Source organism: Citrus sinensis, chromosome 1 (genome assembly GCF_022201045.2).
Source record: "Citrus sinensis cultivar Valencia sweet orange chromosome 1, DVS_A1.0, whole genome shotgun sequence".
Lineage (NCBI taxonomy): Eukaryota > Viridiplantae > Streptophyta > Magnoliopsida > Sapindales > Rutaceae > Citrus > Citrus sinensis.
In genome coordinates, this window is record NC_068556.1 from 19245009 (window position 1) to 19261078 (window position 16070).

The 16070-nt window shown below is 33.2% G+C and overlaps 2 protein-coding genes across 4 annotated transcripts; both read right to left on the reverse strand.

Annotated features, from left to right (window-relative positions):
* Positions 1-879: 879 nt before the first annotated feature.
* Positions 880-4244, reverse strand: LOC102610126 (low affinity inorganic phosphate transporter 1-like). Of its 2 annotated transcripts, none has more exons than XM_006489677.4 (2): positions 4081-4244; positions 880-2734 (listed from the first exon to the last, which is right to left on the reverse strand). In XM_006489677.4, exon 2 carries the CDS (start codon positions 2697-2699, stop codon positions 1086-1088), a length of 1614 nt encoding a protein of 537 aa, XP_006489740.2. In that variant the 5' UTR covers positions 2700-2734; positions 4081-4244; the 3' UTR covers positions 880-1085. The 2 variants fall into 2 exon arrangements, with proteins under 2 accessions (XP_006489740.2, XP_006489741.2); XM_006489678.4 differs by lacking the exon at positions 4081-4244 and adding an exon at positions 3570-3594.
* A 6519-nt stretch (positions 4245-10763) lies between these two features.
* LOC102610648 (serine/threonine-protein phosphatase PP1) lies at positions 10764-14735 on the reverse strand. Of its 2 annotated transcripts, none has more exons than XM_006489679.4 (4): positions 14138-14730; positions 12457-13016; positions 12147-12368; positions 10764-11184 (listed from the first exon to the last, which is right to left on the reverse strand). In XM_006489679.4, the coding sequence occupies exons 1-4, from the start codon at positions 14310-14312 to the stop codon at positions 11161-11163; spliced, it is 981 nt and encodes a 326-aa protein (XP_006489742.1). In that variant the 5' UTR covers positions 14313-14730; the 3' UTR covers positions 10764-11160. The 2 variants fall into 2 exon arrangements, with proteins under 2 accessions (XP_006489742.1, XP_006489743.1); XM_006489680.3 differs by lacking the exon at positions 10764-11184 and adding an exon at positions 11433-12033 and having other exon boundaries at positions 14138-14735.
* Between the last annotated feature and the right edge of the window lie 1335 nt (positions 14736-16070).

The following is a 16070-nucleotide window of genomic DNA, read 5'->3' on the forward strand; positions in this document are numbered from 1 at the left end:
AACATAGTGTTAATATTGTTCGTTTTTGTTATTTATAATAGGAACAACATAATTTTGGGTTCTTAGTTTTATTCATTGGCTAATTTTTCATTTTCAAATTACTCATTTGCTAAGATTGAGTTGTGTTAATATTAAAATGCATATACTTTTTAAAGAAAGTTAAATATAGAAGTTTAGATAAACTATACTTGTTCCTTTTTTATTATTTAATCTTAATAAAAACATGTTTAACCCATATGATAACTGGTAAAATAAATTTTAAATAATTGAAATCAAAATGTTATTCAAACTACTTATTTTATGAACTAGTGATTAAATATAACATACATATTTATGCCACTGTTATTGTTGCAATTTTTATAACAACATCATAAAATGCGGACAAACTATTATGTCGTGTGGTTTAATAGAGTTAATTTTTAATACACTATAAAACCGTATAGTTTAATAGTATTAAAAATTGGCTCTATTAAACTTCACGGCTTAAAAGTGTGTTCACATGAAAAAAATGAGGGTGCTTACACCTGAGAATACATACATACATATTATGTCTGCTTTAATCATTTACATCCTTTTAGTAATAACAATAAAATTTACTAAATACATATATTTAATTGATAGATAATATAAAACTGGCCGTCAACTAAGCACATCGTGACTTTCCGTAGGACATGTATGAAAAAAAATTGAGAGTAAAATTTAAAAAATAAAGTGATTTAGTAGTAGTGGGAGCAAATAAATCAATGACAAAGCAAAATATTACAAACCATATATACGTATAATTCCATTCATGAATAAAAAATGAATTACCTATAAATTAACTAGCTATTACCTATTAAAGAAAAAAAAAAGCTAGGTATTAACCTTAAAAGGTAAAGATGAAGTAAATGATCGAAACGTGTATATTTTAAAATTACACTAAAATCATAAATTTAACACACACATATATAGTATAGTTGCACTTGGATTCAAGAGCAAGTACATATATCTACATTATTGCGCTCCTAAGTAATTAAACAAGAAATCAAAAGCACCATTGATTTTTCACATAATCTGAATATCTTTAGTATCTAAACTTGTCGAAATCACACCGGAACAGTTCTAGCTGTGGCATTCGCCGTCTGGTCTGTCTCGTCGTTCTCTTCATTCTCACGGGACAACTCCTCAAGCGATCTCCCTTTTGATTCTGGCACACACAAAGTACATATCATGCCTACAAAATTGACAACACCAAGCATGATAAGCGAGTTCTTGACTCCAATCCCAGCTGGGTACCCGGCGTCTCTCTTCGTGGGGTCTTTGCTTTGGGCAGCGTATAAGAAACCAAATGCACCAACAATAGCCCCAGCCTTACCCGCGGCGGCTGATATGCCGTGGCAAGTTGATCTCAATCTTGCCGGGAAAATCTCCGCTGGCACAACAAATGTTGTGGCATTTGGTCCAAAATTCGCAAAGAAAAATGTCAGTGAGTACATAATCACGAACCCGATTCTGTTAGGCTTCAAGGTCCAGTGATGGTAAGGGATAGCGAGAGCAAACATAAAGACTGTCATGAAGAAGAAGCCCATCATTTGGATGGCGAACCGCCCCATGTAATCAATGAAAGCAACTGTGAACCAATACCCAGGGACTGTGCTGCATAGGGCTATAAGTGTTTGTGCCCTAGCAATCTTGTACACTTCATGAATCGCATTCATTGTTGCTGCGGGAGGAATCCATCCGATTGCACTGAAGATATCTTTTTGGAAAAGGTTCTGGCTGTAAAATGCGATGTCTAGTAAGAACCAAGTGGATGTGGTTCCGAACAAGTGAAGGCCGTGGCGTTTTAAAAATTCCCTGGAGAATAATCCGAAGGAATTGGAATCCCTTTGGGATAATTTTGCTACCTTGTCCTCCTCAGATTCAAGCTCCACCTGCAAAACCTTCGACATGTCGGCGGCGGCTTGTTTTGCGTTCTTGGCAACGAGAGCTGTGTAACGAGCGGTTTCAGGCATCCGCATACGCCAGTAGTAAGTAAGAGCAGCGGGGAGAGCACCAACCATTAAAACAATTCGCCATACGTAGTCAGCTTCTGGCGCCGTTGAGCCCACAGGATCAACTGAGTACGGAGGGGCCTTGAAGTGATGATCAAACGCTGATGAAACTATTAGAGCTACAATCCCTCCAGCTAAAATCCCAAATCCTTGCATAGCGAACACCGCAGCAATGAAAGCACCGCGAGTCTTCTTGTTTGCGTATTCAGACATAATTGTAGCTGATAGCGGATAGTCACCACCAATACCGAAACCAAGCCAAAACCTGAAAAAGCAAAGAGTTGCAATGACACCCTTTGCGGATTTTCCGAAGGAAAGTCCGGAGGCAATTGAGCTGATGACCATGAGGATTAGTGTTATCCCGTAAACTTTTTTGCGGCCTAATTTGTCGCCAAGCCATCCGAAGAAGAGCTGGCCGGCTAAAGTACCACACAATGCGACGCCGTTTACAGCAGCTGACACGTTGGGAGGCAATGTACCGGGCTTTTTTGCACCATCGACGTGGTAATAGATGCGACCGAGTAACTTCGTGACCAAGGAGATGCAAAACAAGTCGTATGCATCTGTGAAGAATCCCATTCCAGCAATTACAATTGCTGTGAAATGGTACAATTGAGTCTTTGCTACATCAAGTGCATTAAGCACTGTCAGTTGATCTCCAGCCATGACTAGCTAGAATGCTAGATACTATGCCTTCTTTCCTGCATAATTATATATGTTGATTTAATTATTTGCATCAAAATCGAAAGAAAAAAAATATCAAATGAATTTTGTATTCTTCTTACTGTCCTGGCCTAAATTTTTTGTGAACAAGAAGCAATGAAGTCTCACATACACGTACACTTCGTCAATGCACGTGCAAGCAAAGTCATCTCAATAATGCATCAAATTGAAAATCAATAAGCTATGCACGTTGTTTCCAATTTAATTATTATTTGCGTGTGTATGTAAGTGAAACACACAATTTCAAAGGACAAATTAAAGAATAACAATGACGTATAACATGTTTACTTTTCAAACGAATCAACATGTTTCATGACAGACTATTGATGCTCTTTTCCGCCTTCAACTTTTACTAGTCAAATATGTATTTCATTGGATTTTTTTTCCCCTCTCTGATTGTTATTTATTCTAATATAATTAATACATTGTGACCACAACTTGAAGAAAAAAATACACCAGAAGTACTCCAGTCAGACCTAATAATTATTTTTGAAGTTGACTTTAATCACTATTTTAAAAAAAAAATAAAATGGAAAAATCGTCGAAATTAACAGTAGAGCTGAAGCTACCAGTTGCTTAAGGAAAAATCATTTTCTCGCAAAACATAAATGCGAAGACATGGGCTAATTAAGAAGAAGCCGGCCGGCTTCTGGTGTCGGAGCTATTTACTTGAACATAATTATATTAATTTGATGAACATATGACTATGAGCATCCTCCATACACAACATACAAATATGTAATTCGGAGACAAGGGGATAAAACAAAATATACTGAAACTAGAACAAGAATTTATAGGAAAATATCTACATACTTAATCAAGGATTTAGCAAGAGGAGGTAAGGAGTTCATGCATCTGCCGCTTCACTAGAGAAGGATGAGATAAAAAATTGGAAAAAAAAAAAAAATCGCAAGTGCTCTTAGTATAAATATTTTCTTCAGATTTTGGTTACACGTGTATGCAAGTGACGCATGTAACGAGTTTCTAACGAAAAAGATGAATATGCAGAGAGTACGGAGTATCTAAGATGAGGATTCTGGTAATGATTCTGGATTTTTGGCCTTTGCAGTTCCAAAAGAGATGAAGCGTGACCCACCATTAATAATATTACAATAGAGTTAACAAACAATATTCTTAAAAGTAATTATCTAAAAAGTGGTCCTGGGATCCAATAAAAACACTTCCCCAAAGCAAAACGAAGTTCTCAGCTTCATCATGTACATCAAAAGTTTAAAACAAAAGTAATAGTGTGTGAGTTTCGGAGACACTTACACACGCACAGAGAGAGAGAGAGAGAGAGAGAGAGAGAGAGAGACTGACTGACCTGTACTTGCAGCGAAGGAAGGAAGGGGGATGGTGAGAATTTGGTTGTGTTGGCCTGCTATTTAATAAGTGAGTGAAAGGGCAGAATAGTCCCGGCATCTAATGGCATATGCCCTCATTTATTTATAGACAATATATATATATATATATATATATATATTTTCAGAGAATATTTCTTAAAATCTGAATTCAGGTCAACGATTAATTTCAATTTGTCATTGGCTTATACAGCTTTGTTTTCTGACTCAATTACTTAATTTACAGTCCTGAAAATTAACTCTGCCAATTGCCATGTTATTTTCTGCCGAATTTTCTCTTGTGGATCATAACATACCAATTTAGTATACAAAATTCCAATTACGAAATTGCATTCCATCAGGAGACTATTCTCAATTTCCTGTTTGAGTGAAACAAAAGAAATTTCCATTACACTAAAATCCCATATGAAGAAAGAAATTGGCGTTTCTTGTCCTATCTTTCGTTTGGAATTATTAATAAATAGCTGGACAAGGGCTGTTAATACATGTTATTTATCTGCTAATTACCTTAATCATTTGACAAATATACAGTAATTTGATGCTCATGCACATGCATGTTGGCTAGCAAACCAAAAACTATGACCCATGATTCACAGAATCAGTGTCTGCTAATCAGGAGACCAAATTCACAATTATCTTTTGGCTCATTGGTTGCAAAGAAGTGAGCGCCTTGTTTTAGTTTTGTGGCCACATATTATAATGAAGGCAATTTAAAAATGTAATAGATAATTCTTTTTTTAAAATTTTTTTTTCCAATTTATCCACAAATAATTAGAAGTATACATACGTAATTTTAAATCGAAGATCTTTTTCAATTACTTTTAGTCTTTTAGTGTAAGTTGCAACCACTTAAAATAAGGTAAAAATAAGAAATTAGTTGTATCGAACGCACTTATTTATTATTCCGTGAAGTTATAAATTATACTATATGTAACTTAGAGATCGCCTTAAATTAAAGAGAGCTTTTGCCACATGCTGCTAGGCCATTGATTGAAAAAATTCTCTGGTCAAATCGAGAAAATGTCATGCAGTTTCTGTGAACATACGGAAAATTTGAGCTGTTTATTTTATTTTACTGGACAGCTTAATTCGTGTCCTTATTTACAAAATTAAGAGTGTCCACACTTATAGTCAACAATTTGAACCCCAGAAGTAGATGTGAACAACGCTACAAATAAAATATAAGAGCAATTGATTGAGCAGATTGCCAAAAAATTTTTCAAAAAAAAAGAAAAAAAAAGGGACTCCTTAACATCGTATAAGGTCATTATATTCAAAGAGCATCATATTAACAGTATTTGATGTTGCCGGCTTGCATATAGCTAGACATGAAAGTTTACTTAAATTGATACATTTGTATTGATACACATATTATTTTATAATTTAATGATTATTTTCTTATTGGAAACTAGTTGGTATAAATTCTATCTACTTGCAGAGAAAAGCGCCATATTATCAAATTCAATCAATTCGTTAAAATTTTATTATTCTGTCACCATGTTGATTAGGGTCAAACTTACGATTTAGTTAGCTTGTACACAAAAAAATTCACTGTACTTAAACATCAAAGAATCGTGGGTGTTAATTAAACATCGATTTTTTTTCCCCCAACAATGCATTGAAAAATTTTCTACGCATTCACATTATTAGATTACTTGTAACGTTAATTAATTTCAGCCGCGTTCACTTGATGCACACGGCTAATTGATTATTTTGTAAGATAACCTTATATTCTTATGTCCACAATTGACTGATCATTAGCGTAGAGTTGGTACATGGGGGCATGGCCGATTATTTTGAAATTTATGAATCCCTAATTCAAATATTAGCAATTGCAATACCAATAAAATATCAAATTATCAACTAGTTGATCTGTTAGGCAGTATAAACCGTGATAGCGTTAACCCTAAATTAATATTTTTATGATACATGTGAATGATGTGATACAAGCTATTTACTATCGGCAAGTTAAATGATCAATTGTTAATATGTTGTAAGATTTTGATATAACACTTATACTTTTGATCTTTTACGAATCTCTCGTGCCACGTTTATTTTATATGAGATTTGGCAATTAATGATTGCTTGTGCTGTGTTTTATAAATTTTGATGACATATAATATTATATAATAAAAGAATCAAGCCTCATCAGCTTACCTGTCAGACTGGATTGGAGCACGAAACCAAACTTTTAAAGTCAACAGTGGCTAAATTAACTTTTTCTATTCAAAATTTTCAATCATCAAGTGCCTTGCCCATCCTCATTCCTCAATTGAAGTCTGAATGATGTTGGAATGTAACTCAAATAACGACAGTCAAGTTATGGTATGAAATTACGAGGATAGAAATTTAATTTTGAAATTAAATCTTTTGGTGCCTTTGTCAACTCTATTTTGCACGCGTACAAAATCTAACAAGTATTAATATGAAATGAAGAACTATACTAGTTTTGTAGTATGTAAGAGTATTTCTAAAAATCTCTGTAAATTTCACACTTAAAATATCTATTTGTTTACCTATGTAATAAATAAAAGAGTGAAAAATATGATATTCTCCAAAAGACTTTTCAAATAAAAATAAGTTATTATTTTAATCAAATAATTATTTAAAAAAAGTCAATAATAATTAAAGTATTTCTCTCTTTTTCTCTAATAAAAAGTAATAAAATATAAATTAAAAAAGGAGAAAACAACTCTCTAAATTTAAAGAGAGAGAATCATTTTTTATTTGAAGAATTTCAATTGAATTATTTTTTGGAGTCTTAAATGTTGATGTGACTCTTCAAATAAGTAATAAAATCTTATTTAAAAAGTCTTTTGGTGATGCTCTTCCTATCAAGTATAGTTTGTGTTGGCTGTGTATGCACATTGCTTTCGTGATCATGAAATTTTTTATCTTCATCTAAATTTTTTTATAGAGAAAAAAATAAAAGACTCAATGAACTCAAAACTAAAAAAAAGAAAGAAAGAAATATATTAAAGAAAAAAATGTAATTAACAATATGGGTATTTCAAAATGCATATACCTTGCATTGATATAGGTGATGAGATAATGAGGCAATCAAATTGAAAAAAAAAAAGAATAATATTCCTAGCTTGGCATAACCGAAATAATGAAGTATGCTTTCGAAGTCATCTATCGAAGTCAACTACAGACTTATGCCTTCAAGTCTGAATGCAGACGTGGTTACATCTTTTATGCCACGATAACGACTGGCTCCCAAAATTATTATATAATTGTTTTTGTACGGTCAAAGTTAAAAAAAAATTCCGATCAAACTGCAAGTTTGTTACTTCCGTTTGAAATTTGTTTTATTGAACTTAATTATTTTCCCTTACAAGTTAGTATTAAATATTGATATTTTCCCTTACAAGTTAGAAATAATTACACACAAATTAACCCATTTATAGTCGTAACATCATCTTACGTTACACAATAGTTGACTCTGTGTTAATCTTATGGTTTGACTATAATTCTTTGCATTATTATTATTATTATTATTATTATTTTAACAATACCTAAATAAATAATAAATGGATATTCAGAGCATAACATTGTGTTCTCTACTTAACCAATCTCAAGCACTTTAACATTCTAATTACGCATTACTTGCTCTAATTAATTATTTAATTTAATTAATTTAAGCATCAATCGTCGTCCAATTTGCCTTTCCCATCACTTTAACCTCACGTGAATCCCTTTGATCTGTCAATCGAGCATACCTATGCACGTACGTAAATGCAACGCATTGGATATTTCTTTTTAATTATTAAAAAAAATGTCTTTTATGACGAAGTGAGTACCAAAAGGACAATCCAATACATGATGTGAAACGACAATTGTGTAGCTCTCCTTAATGAGTTTCCTCGAACTTTAATTTTAGAAAGGGCAAAAAAAGAAACTGCGAATTGGTGAGACAATTAAGATTTTTTTCCATTAATTAATTAATTAATAAAAAAGTTGATAAAGACAATTAGACGGTTCCCATCAGGAAACGACGCCGAATAGGTCACGTAAATAAGGAAAAATAGTGTGAACTGAATAATGAACGTGCCGACTACGTGCCACGTGGGGCTCAATCGGTCAACGTCTTTTTGGTTAATTAATTGTCTGATCCGGACTTTGTGGACGGGTTGATGACGTGGCAACGCGTTTTCATTCAAACTGTTGTCGTTTTCGTTGATGCCTGGCTTTCGGGGCCGCTTGAAAGTATAAATATATGGTTTGACGATGTTAACACATATGATTCTTCCATAACCGTTAGATTTTCATTTAATGGTTGTGGAAATAAAATGATATATAATTTTATATTTTCATAATTATTAATTTTTTATCTAATGACTGTGAAAGAATCATGTATCTTATATGATAATGTAAGATAATAATCTCTTAAATATATTAACTGTAAAATAATTTTAGTGGATTGAAACCCTAGAAAATAGAAGCTGTATTTCGCTCTACTTTTAGCTGTGAGAGTTGACAGCTCCATATATATATATATATATATATATATTAAGACAATTCAAATTTTAAATACAACGGTTGGATTATTATGCAAATCTTGTACAACAGGTGTACTTGATTGCCTTTTAAGATTTTTTTTCTTTTATTAGTAAATGAAACAAGTAGTTGTTTGTCTCTTGGCCTTGGGTGAACATTCTTAATTATTTTATAATAAACTACGAATTTGAAGTTTTGAAATAAGACTTTAGCAGAATTACAATAAAACTTATCTATAATGATATTATATAATTTTCTTATTGCCATAAAAAAAATTTGGTCTCAATTTAGGTTAGTTATAAATAAAAATAAACTCTATATAATAAGTTATATAATTTTTAAAAAATCCCTTCTTGAGGAATTCGCTTCCGCATAATAATAATTATCTTTATATCGCAAAACAATATATACTAGTTTTTTAAATTATGTCCATCTCTATATATTAATATATATAAAATTAAATTTAATATGCTTCATTAATTAATTACTAATGCAATACATACCTTTTTTTCATATCACACGCACTAAGCATAACTAAGCTAAAATAATAGTTTTTGGAACTACACTTTTATTAAGTTATAACCTCCTCATAGTAATAAACTTGGTTTGATCCTAACATTATGATTATAGAGATATTTTACTGTATAAAAAATTACAAATGGTGAAAGAAAAAAAAGTAATAATTTATTACTATTTCATGATTTTTTATATTCTATATTCAAAAGCAAGTAAAATTAAAAAATAATGAAATACAAAAAGAAAGAATAAGGAAACAAGAATAATAGTTGATATGTCATCAAATAAAAAATAACGAAATTTAAAAGCGATGATATTGGTTAAATAAAAATTCATATGCCTCATATATTTTATTTGTATTATTTTGTGTTGATTTAACATAAATAATTTAGGACTCTATTATTTCTCTATTACAAAATATAGTGTCCATATTGTATGTATGTTGAGTTTTGAAATTTCTCAACGATATCAACTTGGAAAAGAAAAACAAAGAGAAAAAAACAAACAACTTTTTCGAGTCTCTTTTTGAGTTGTGGAATTTCTCGTGAGTCATTCCAAATCTCACCCGCTCCGAATGAAGACTTTTAAAAACACCATCCGCTTTAGAAAAAGCCGCATGCGGTGCGCTGTGTGACCACCAAGAGACTTTTAACAAATTTCTATTAAGAGCCCAACTTATTCCCCAGCTTATCTAGAATAATGGCCTCTCAATTCCAATTCCAATCAAAATGCAGATATAAAGACTTGCTAGGTCTTCGACCAATTTTGTTTAAAGAAAAGAAAAGAAAAGAAAAGAAAAAAAGGTCATTTTTATGGCTTTATTGGGTGTGTTGGACCAGTCTTTATTATCATGGAAACTTTTGGGATCGTTTTTCATTTCAGTTTACCCTCAAGTCAGAAAATTTGCATTGGAAATGCTTTGTAGCATTCTATAAGATGCATGCTCTTTGAGAATATTTTGTAGTGGTCCATTTAGTAAAAGTTTCATGTCGTATTTACAAGACTTTTGATTAATATTTTTTGTAAGTCCTGCTTGAAAGCAAAGCGTGTAGATAAGGAATAGTCATCTTATTCATTTCCGTTTTATTTTGTGGCCGTCAATTAGTTCAATTCGTGAAATCTTTTTCAGGCGGTACAAAAAGTATGATTAGGTAGCCAGTTTCGTTTCCCTTCACACAATGCTTTAAAAGAATATAAATGAAGATAAAATGAGATCAGCACATTGCACCATCCATTTTATAATCTTTGTGGTTCAAATAGAAAAGAAATATTTTCTAAAATTAAGAAATTTTCAGGGGACGTTGGGGGTGATTCTCCAGCAGGGTCCAGAAGAAATAGCTTAACAGTTCAACCTGAGCCCATAAAGGGCCAAACATAAGCAATCCGGCCCATAAAGTGGTATCAAATTTCACAAATATGCCTTGCATTATCAGCATACAGCTAATCGGATAGTTAATCGTGTCTTAAACGAGTTATTGTATTATCAAACAGGTGACCTGAACCCTTCCATGACAGCTCCAGATTTTAGAAGCAATCAAGAAAGATTCCATTGTGTTTGCATCCTATAGGCACCAAAACAAGTACTAGGCCACCATGCAAAAGGGTTGAGGGGCAGGAGATCTCGGTTACATACGATGAGAAACACAACACATTCATCCCCATTATGATTACATAATACATACACCCCTGTGAATTTTTTCATGCTGTGATTATGATACAATACGGCTTCTAAGGAAGAAGCTGAACAGAGAGGAGTCACGAGAGGCCACAACTTACAGCTTGTGTAGCACTCATAATGTACAGAGGGTGAGCAAAACAAAAAAAGATTACATCTTCCGAAAAAATTTTCTGGAGGAACATCCTTTATCCTCTGCTGCTCAACAAGGTTGACAACACCAACGGTTTGCCTCGTTGGGACATACTCTTGGAACCCAGATTTGTTAGATTGCTATTTCTCACGATGTTCTATACATCCTTGATCTAATACAGCTACTTTCTTCAGAAAGCTCCATTTTAGATCAAGCTTATTAAACCTTTGCACCAAGAAACGACTGAGAGAAAAAGGAAAGACATTTATAAAGATTGTGGCGAGTTTTTAATATATAAAAGCTGAAGAGTAATAAAATGATTGATACTAAAGGAAATTTTAGCTAAACGTTAAAAGGAAAGGCTATCAACCCTTCCAATTATGTGTCCAAGAGCCTGTATCGAATGGGAAATGACAACTGTAGGAAGTAGAATGTTCCAAATGAACTCACAAGCATTGAATTCAAAGCCTCCAACCTTTTTCTATTCTATGTGTGTCAGTAAAATTTCACCAGAGCTTCACTGTGAGACCCATTTTATTCTTATTTCAGGGATACTCTCACATGTTGGTGAATGAGTTTGGAAACGCATTATTAGGCATTTATTATTCCCCCCCCCCAAAAAAATGAAATACAAATAGTTATCAGATAGTTATGGTAAGTCAATACTTTCATTGTGTCTCTGTTTCCAGTTTGATCTGAGACCTGCACATCAGATCTCAAACCCAAGACCGGAAGACCCTGTAAATTCAGTTTGTAATATAGAGAATAAACATGACTGCCCATAATACGTAAACAGATGAGTTAACAAACCTAGTACTGAAAAGTTCAAGATATTAGAAACTGCATCCTTGGACTAAATTTCTCAAACAAGGTGGAAAATATCTATATATCATTTTAGTTTTAGGTGGATGGGAGCGTTTCAATGTATGTCGGTTACTTGAAAATACAACGACATATTTAACAAATAGTGGCAAGTAATATAGTAACGTATTACTATATTACTTGATGTATTACTATAGTAACTTGTAGTAGTGAGAGGTTCTGTTTTCCTGAGATCATTTGATGTTCCACAGTAGACCATATACCCTAGTCCTATACCAATTGTGATGATATTTGAAAAATAAATAAATAAATAAGCGCATCAATACACCATCAAACCCAAAGATAAAGTCCATGTATTTTGGAATGACAAGGTAGGAACGTACCTTCATTCTACTTGGAGGAGCACCTGACTTAACTGTAGTCGTGCTCCCAAAACTGAACTTTGGCTTCTTATCTGCAGGCTTTAATATCTGAAAAGAACACATTAGTGTCTCATCCACGCTCATCATTGCACCAGCATTGTCAAACTCTCCACAGTAATTAGGTGCTGAAAATATAGTTATGAGCCGTCTATTAGCAAAAAATTCATATCCATCTTCCACAACCTGCCAATTATTAGAAGAGATAATGAGTAAAAGGCATTCTTAAGATGTCTCGGTGCACCAAGGGCTTAAGTTTTAAGGCATCTCAAACCTGGTGGGCCCGACAAATTAACTCGAGATCGTGCTTCTGAAGAAACTCTGTCACTCTATCAGCACCAAAGACATATGAAACTCCTCTATCATTTGCTTCCCAACCTTTAATGTCGTTACTGGGATCCGACCATAGGAGATCGCAGAGCAAACCACTTTCTGGGACATCAGTAGGTCGAGGTAAACTCCTTATCTGGTTCAAATTGTGCAAGTCAGGGGAAAGTCCACCATGCATGCAGAGTATCTTTTCATCAATAAGAGCTGCCACGGGCAGGCAGTTGAAACAATCAGTGAATATTTTCCAAAGTCTGACATTGAATCTCCGTTTACACTCATCATAAAATCCATAGACACGGTTTACCGAAGCACATTCATGGTTTCCCCTAAGAAGGAAAAAGTTCTCCGGATATTTTATTTTATATGCAAGGAGAAGGCATATTGTTTCCAGACTTTGTTTTCCACGATCTACATAATCCCCCAAGAATAAGTAATTGGAACGAGGAGGTAACCCACCATATTCAAAAAGCCTCAGAAGATCAGAATACTGACCATGAATGTCTCCTGGGTACCACAACAGAAATAATAAGTCAGAAATACATAGAGAATTTTATCCACAGACAGCCAAAAAACATTGAATAATACAAATCTAGAAGAACCAATTGCTCCATTTTTTAACATATATTCTCTTTTAGGTAGCATTTGAAACCTCCCCATAGATTAAACAGTTCAAGAATAAAGCACTTCGAATGTTGTTCTACAATGTTGACATGATTCTAGAAATTCAAATATGTTTTTTAACTAGGGATAGACAATGACTGAAGTCATGGGATCATGGTGGACGTGGGGTGTTACTACATTATTATGAATCCAAAAGAGCACTTCCATGGAAAGAACTGCAAGTTTTACTTTTCAGGGTTGTAGCGATTGTTAAAGTCTTCAACCTGACTGGCACGAGGCAGGTGTAAAAGGAAAAGTTAAAGCTCAATGCCTGTTACTAATCTGTGACTAAGAGGTTGAAAACATCAAAACAACGAGCAATTTTTGGTTTCAAAGAGGGTAGGAACAGGTTACATGTTGAAGCTCAATGCCTGTTACTAATCTGTGACTAAGAGGTTAAAAACATCAAAACAACGAGCAATTTTTGGTTTCAAAGAGGGTAGGAACAGGTTACATGTTGAGGTTTGTGCAGATAAGAACAACCAAAGTTCAAGAACTGCATCCTATGGGTTTTTCGACAAAATTTCAGATCAGCAACTGCAATACCAATTTCTCTCTAATACCCTCAGCTAAGCTTAAGAACTGTAGTCTACTAGAAACAATTGCAAATCTTATGACAAAAAGTAGATGTTCCCCAACCAGATTCAATAAATAGCCGTGAGGTTCCTGAAGTATGCAAATAATCAATTCCATTAACAAAAAGATGAAATTGTACACAAAGGATCAATCTACACAACTATAATTAATCACAGTCACCTTCAAAGCAAGTAAAATTTATCATAAAAAATTTACATACACTTCAAGAACATACATCAAATGTAGTCAACCCCTCAAACTGCATACAATCATCAGAATCAAAACTTTCAACCACCCAATTCATAACAACCAAATTCAATCATAACCATGATCAAACAAACTAAAAATTAACAATAAAACTACATGGAGAGGGCGATGCAGAAAGATACCACAGATCTTGATAGGAGCTTCAATCTCTAAAAGGTTGGGCTGCCTCAAGAAAATACCCTTAGAGACAACACAAAGCTGCCTAATCTCAGACTCAGATAACTGCACTTGCTTCCCTGGTTTGCCTCTGACTTCAAGAAGCCTCCTGATCACACCGTCAAGAACAGCAGGATCCATTTCTTGAACTCTCACACCACTCTTCTTCTCTTCTCCCTTCCCTCTTCTTTTTTGTGTTTCCACTCCGAATTCAATCTCAAGAATATCTTAAAAGAAGGAGAGAACAAAGTAAAGAAGAAGAAGAAGAAAAGGTAAAGAAGAATAAAGAAGAACGGAGCATCCTCGGTGAGTTAGAATTGTCAAAAAGATTAATGGGGCTGTTTAATATTTGCATGCGATCGTTTAAATAAAATCAAATGGGACTTTTCTTTGAGAAAGAGGAAAGAATTGTGGTCCGTTCAGATGAAAAAGAAAAGTAAACCGAAGAATATGTTCGTTTGAGATTGAAAGAAAGAATCGCACTCACCGTCACAAACTGTAGCTTTAGTATCAATTCTTTAAACAGTGGACTCAACTCTCAAGTGGGCATTTGAGTGTTACAAAGGTGGGTAAAATTGGGACCTCATGAATACGAAATGCAGAGTCAGAGAGATAAGTACGCGGAAAGCAACGCCGACGCTTGCATAAGGCAATAACGCTCGGATCCCTCGTGTCTTTGTCTCTTGCCAAATAATTTTGGGTTCGATATAATTTAAACAGTTTACTTGAGAGTTATGAGTAGTCAAATTTTCTTAAGAATTTAGTTTAATAATTTATCAATCGTTATTAAATGAGTTAATGTATATATATATTGGGTGTGGAGAAATTTATTCTTATAAAGAGGTTATAACTCAATAGAGGTATAGTATAAAAATTATTATCTTTGCTTAATTATTCCTAATACAAGTGACATAGAGATAAATGATGCCATATATTAATAAATTAATAAGTGGATCAAATTCAATGTATAGACATTAATAAATTGATTATTTTGTTGACCAATTATTAAGTGCCTATGCTGACCAATTAATACATACCCGGAAGTTGAATGATGTGGTTGCAACTTTAAAGAACAAATCATTGTCACAAGTAACTTTAGAAATATATTTTGTTCCATCTTAATTATTTAATGTAACATGACATATATTTTTGAAACATTATTATTATGAGGAGGTAAGCTTATTAAGACGGGAACTACAAAAAATATAATTTATTACAATGTGGAGTTTATTCTTAATTATAACTTAAGATCACAATTTTTTATTACTATGAAGAGGTTATTAGTATTCATATTTGGAAGTTCTACTATATGTATGTATGTTGATTGTAGAGGTTAAAATTAAATTATATCGAGTTGACTTAACTTAAGCCCTTATATTATTTACTAAATTAACTCAAAAAAAATGGCATATGTAATACTATATAATAAACGTAATTCTGAGCTTCATGGTACCGAGCTTTATATTACATTCTAGCTAGCACCGCTCAAATTTGACACAAGTTTCTTCTTTAATTGATCATTTATATAAGGGTTAGCTTTAGTTAGTATCTAATTGATATAAATTGACAAAAAACGTCCTAAGTTGAGCAAAACATAAAAAATAGAGGACTTACATGTTATTATTCCCCGGGAGAACTTTCTCAAGCGCTTTGAAACCGTGGGCGGTAAGAGGCAGCGCCGATCACCAGCACAAGCGCAACAGTTTGACACGACTACACGAGGACTCGTGTTTGAGGATTTACATAAGAGCAATATTTTCTATGTGAAATAACGTAACATTCATTTATCAGATGATGGTTAAAATTTTTATAAGTTTATGAAATTTATTATTCTATAAATGAGTGATATCAGTATTTGAGATTTTAGACGAATTTTTTTTATAAGATCTCTTTTTATTT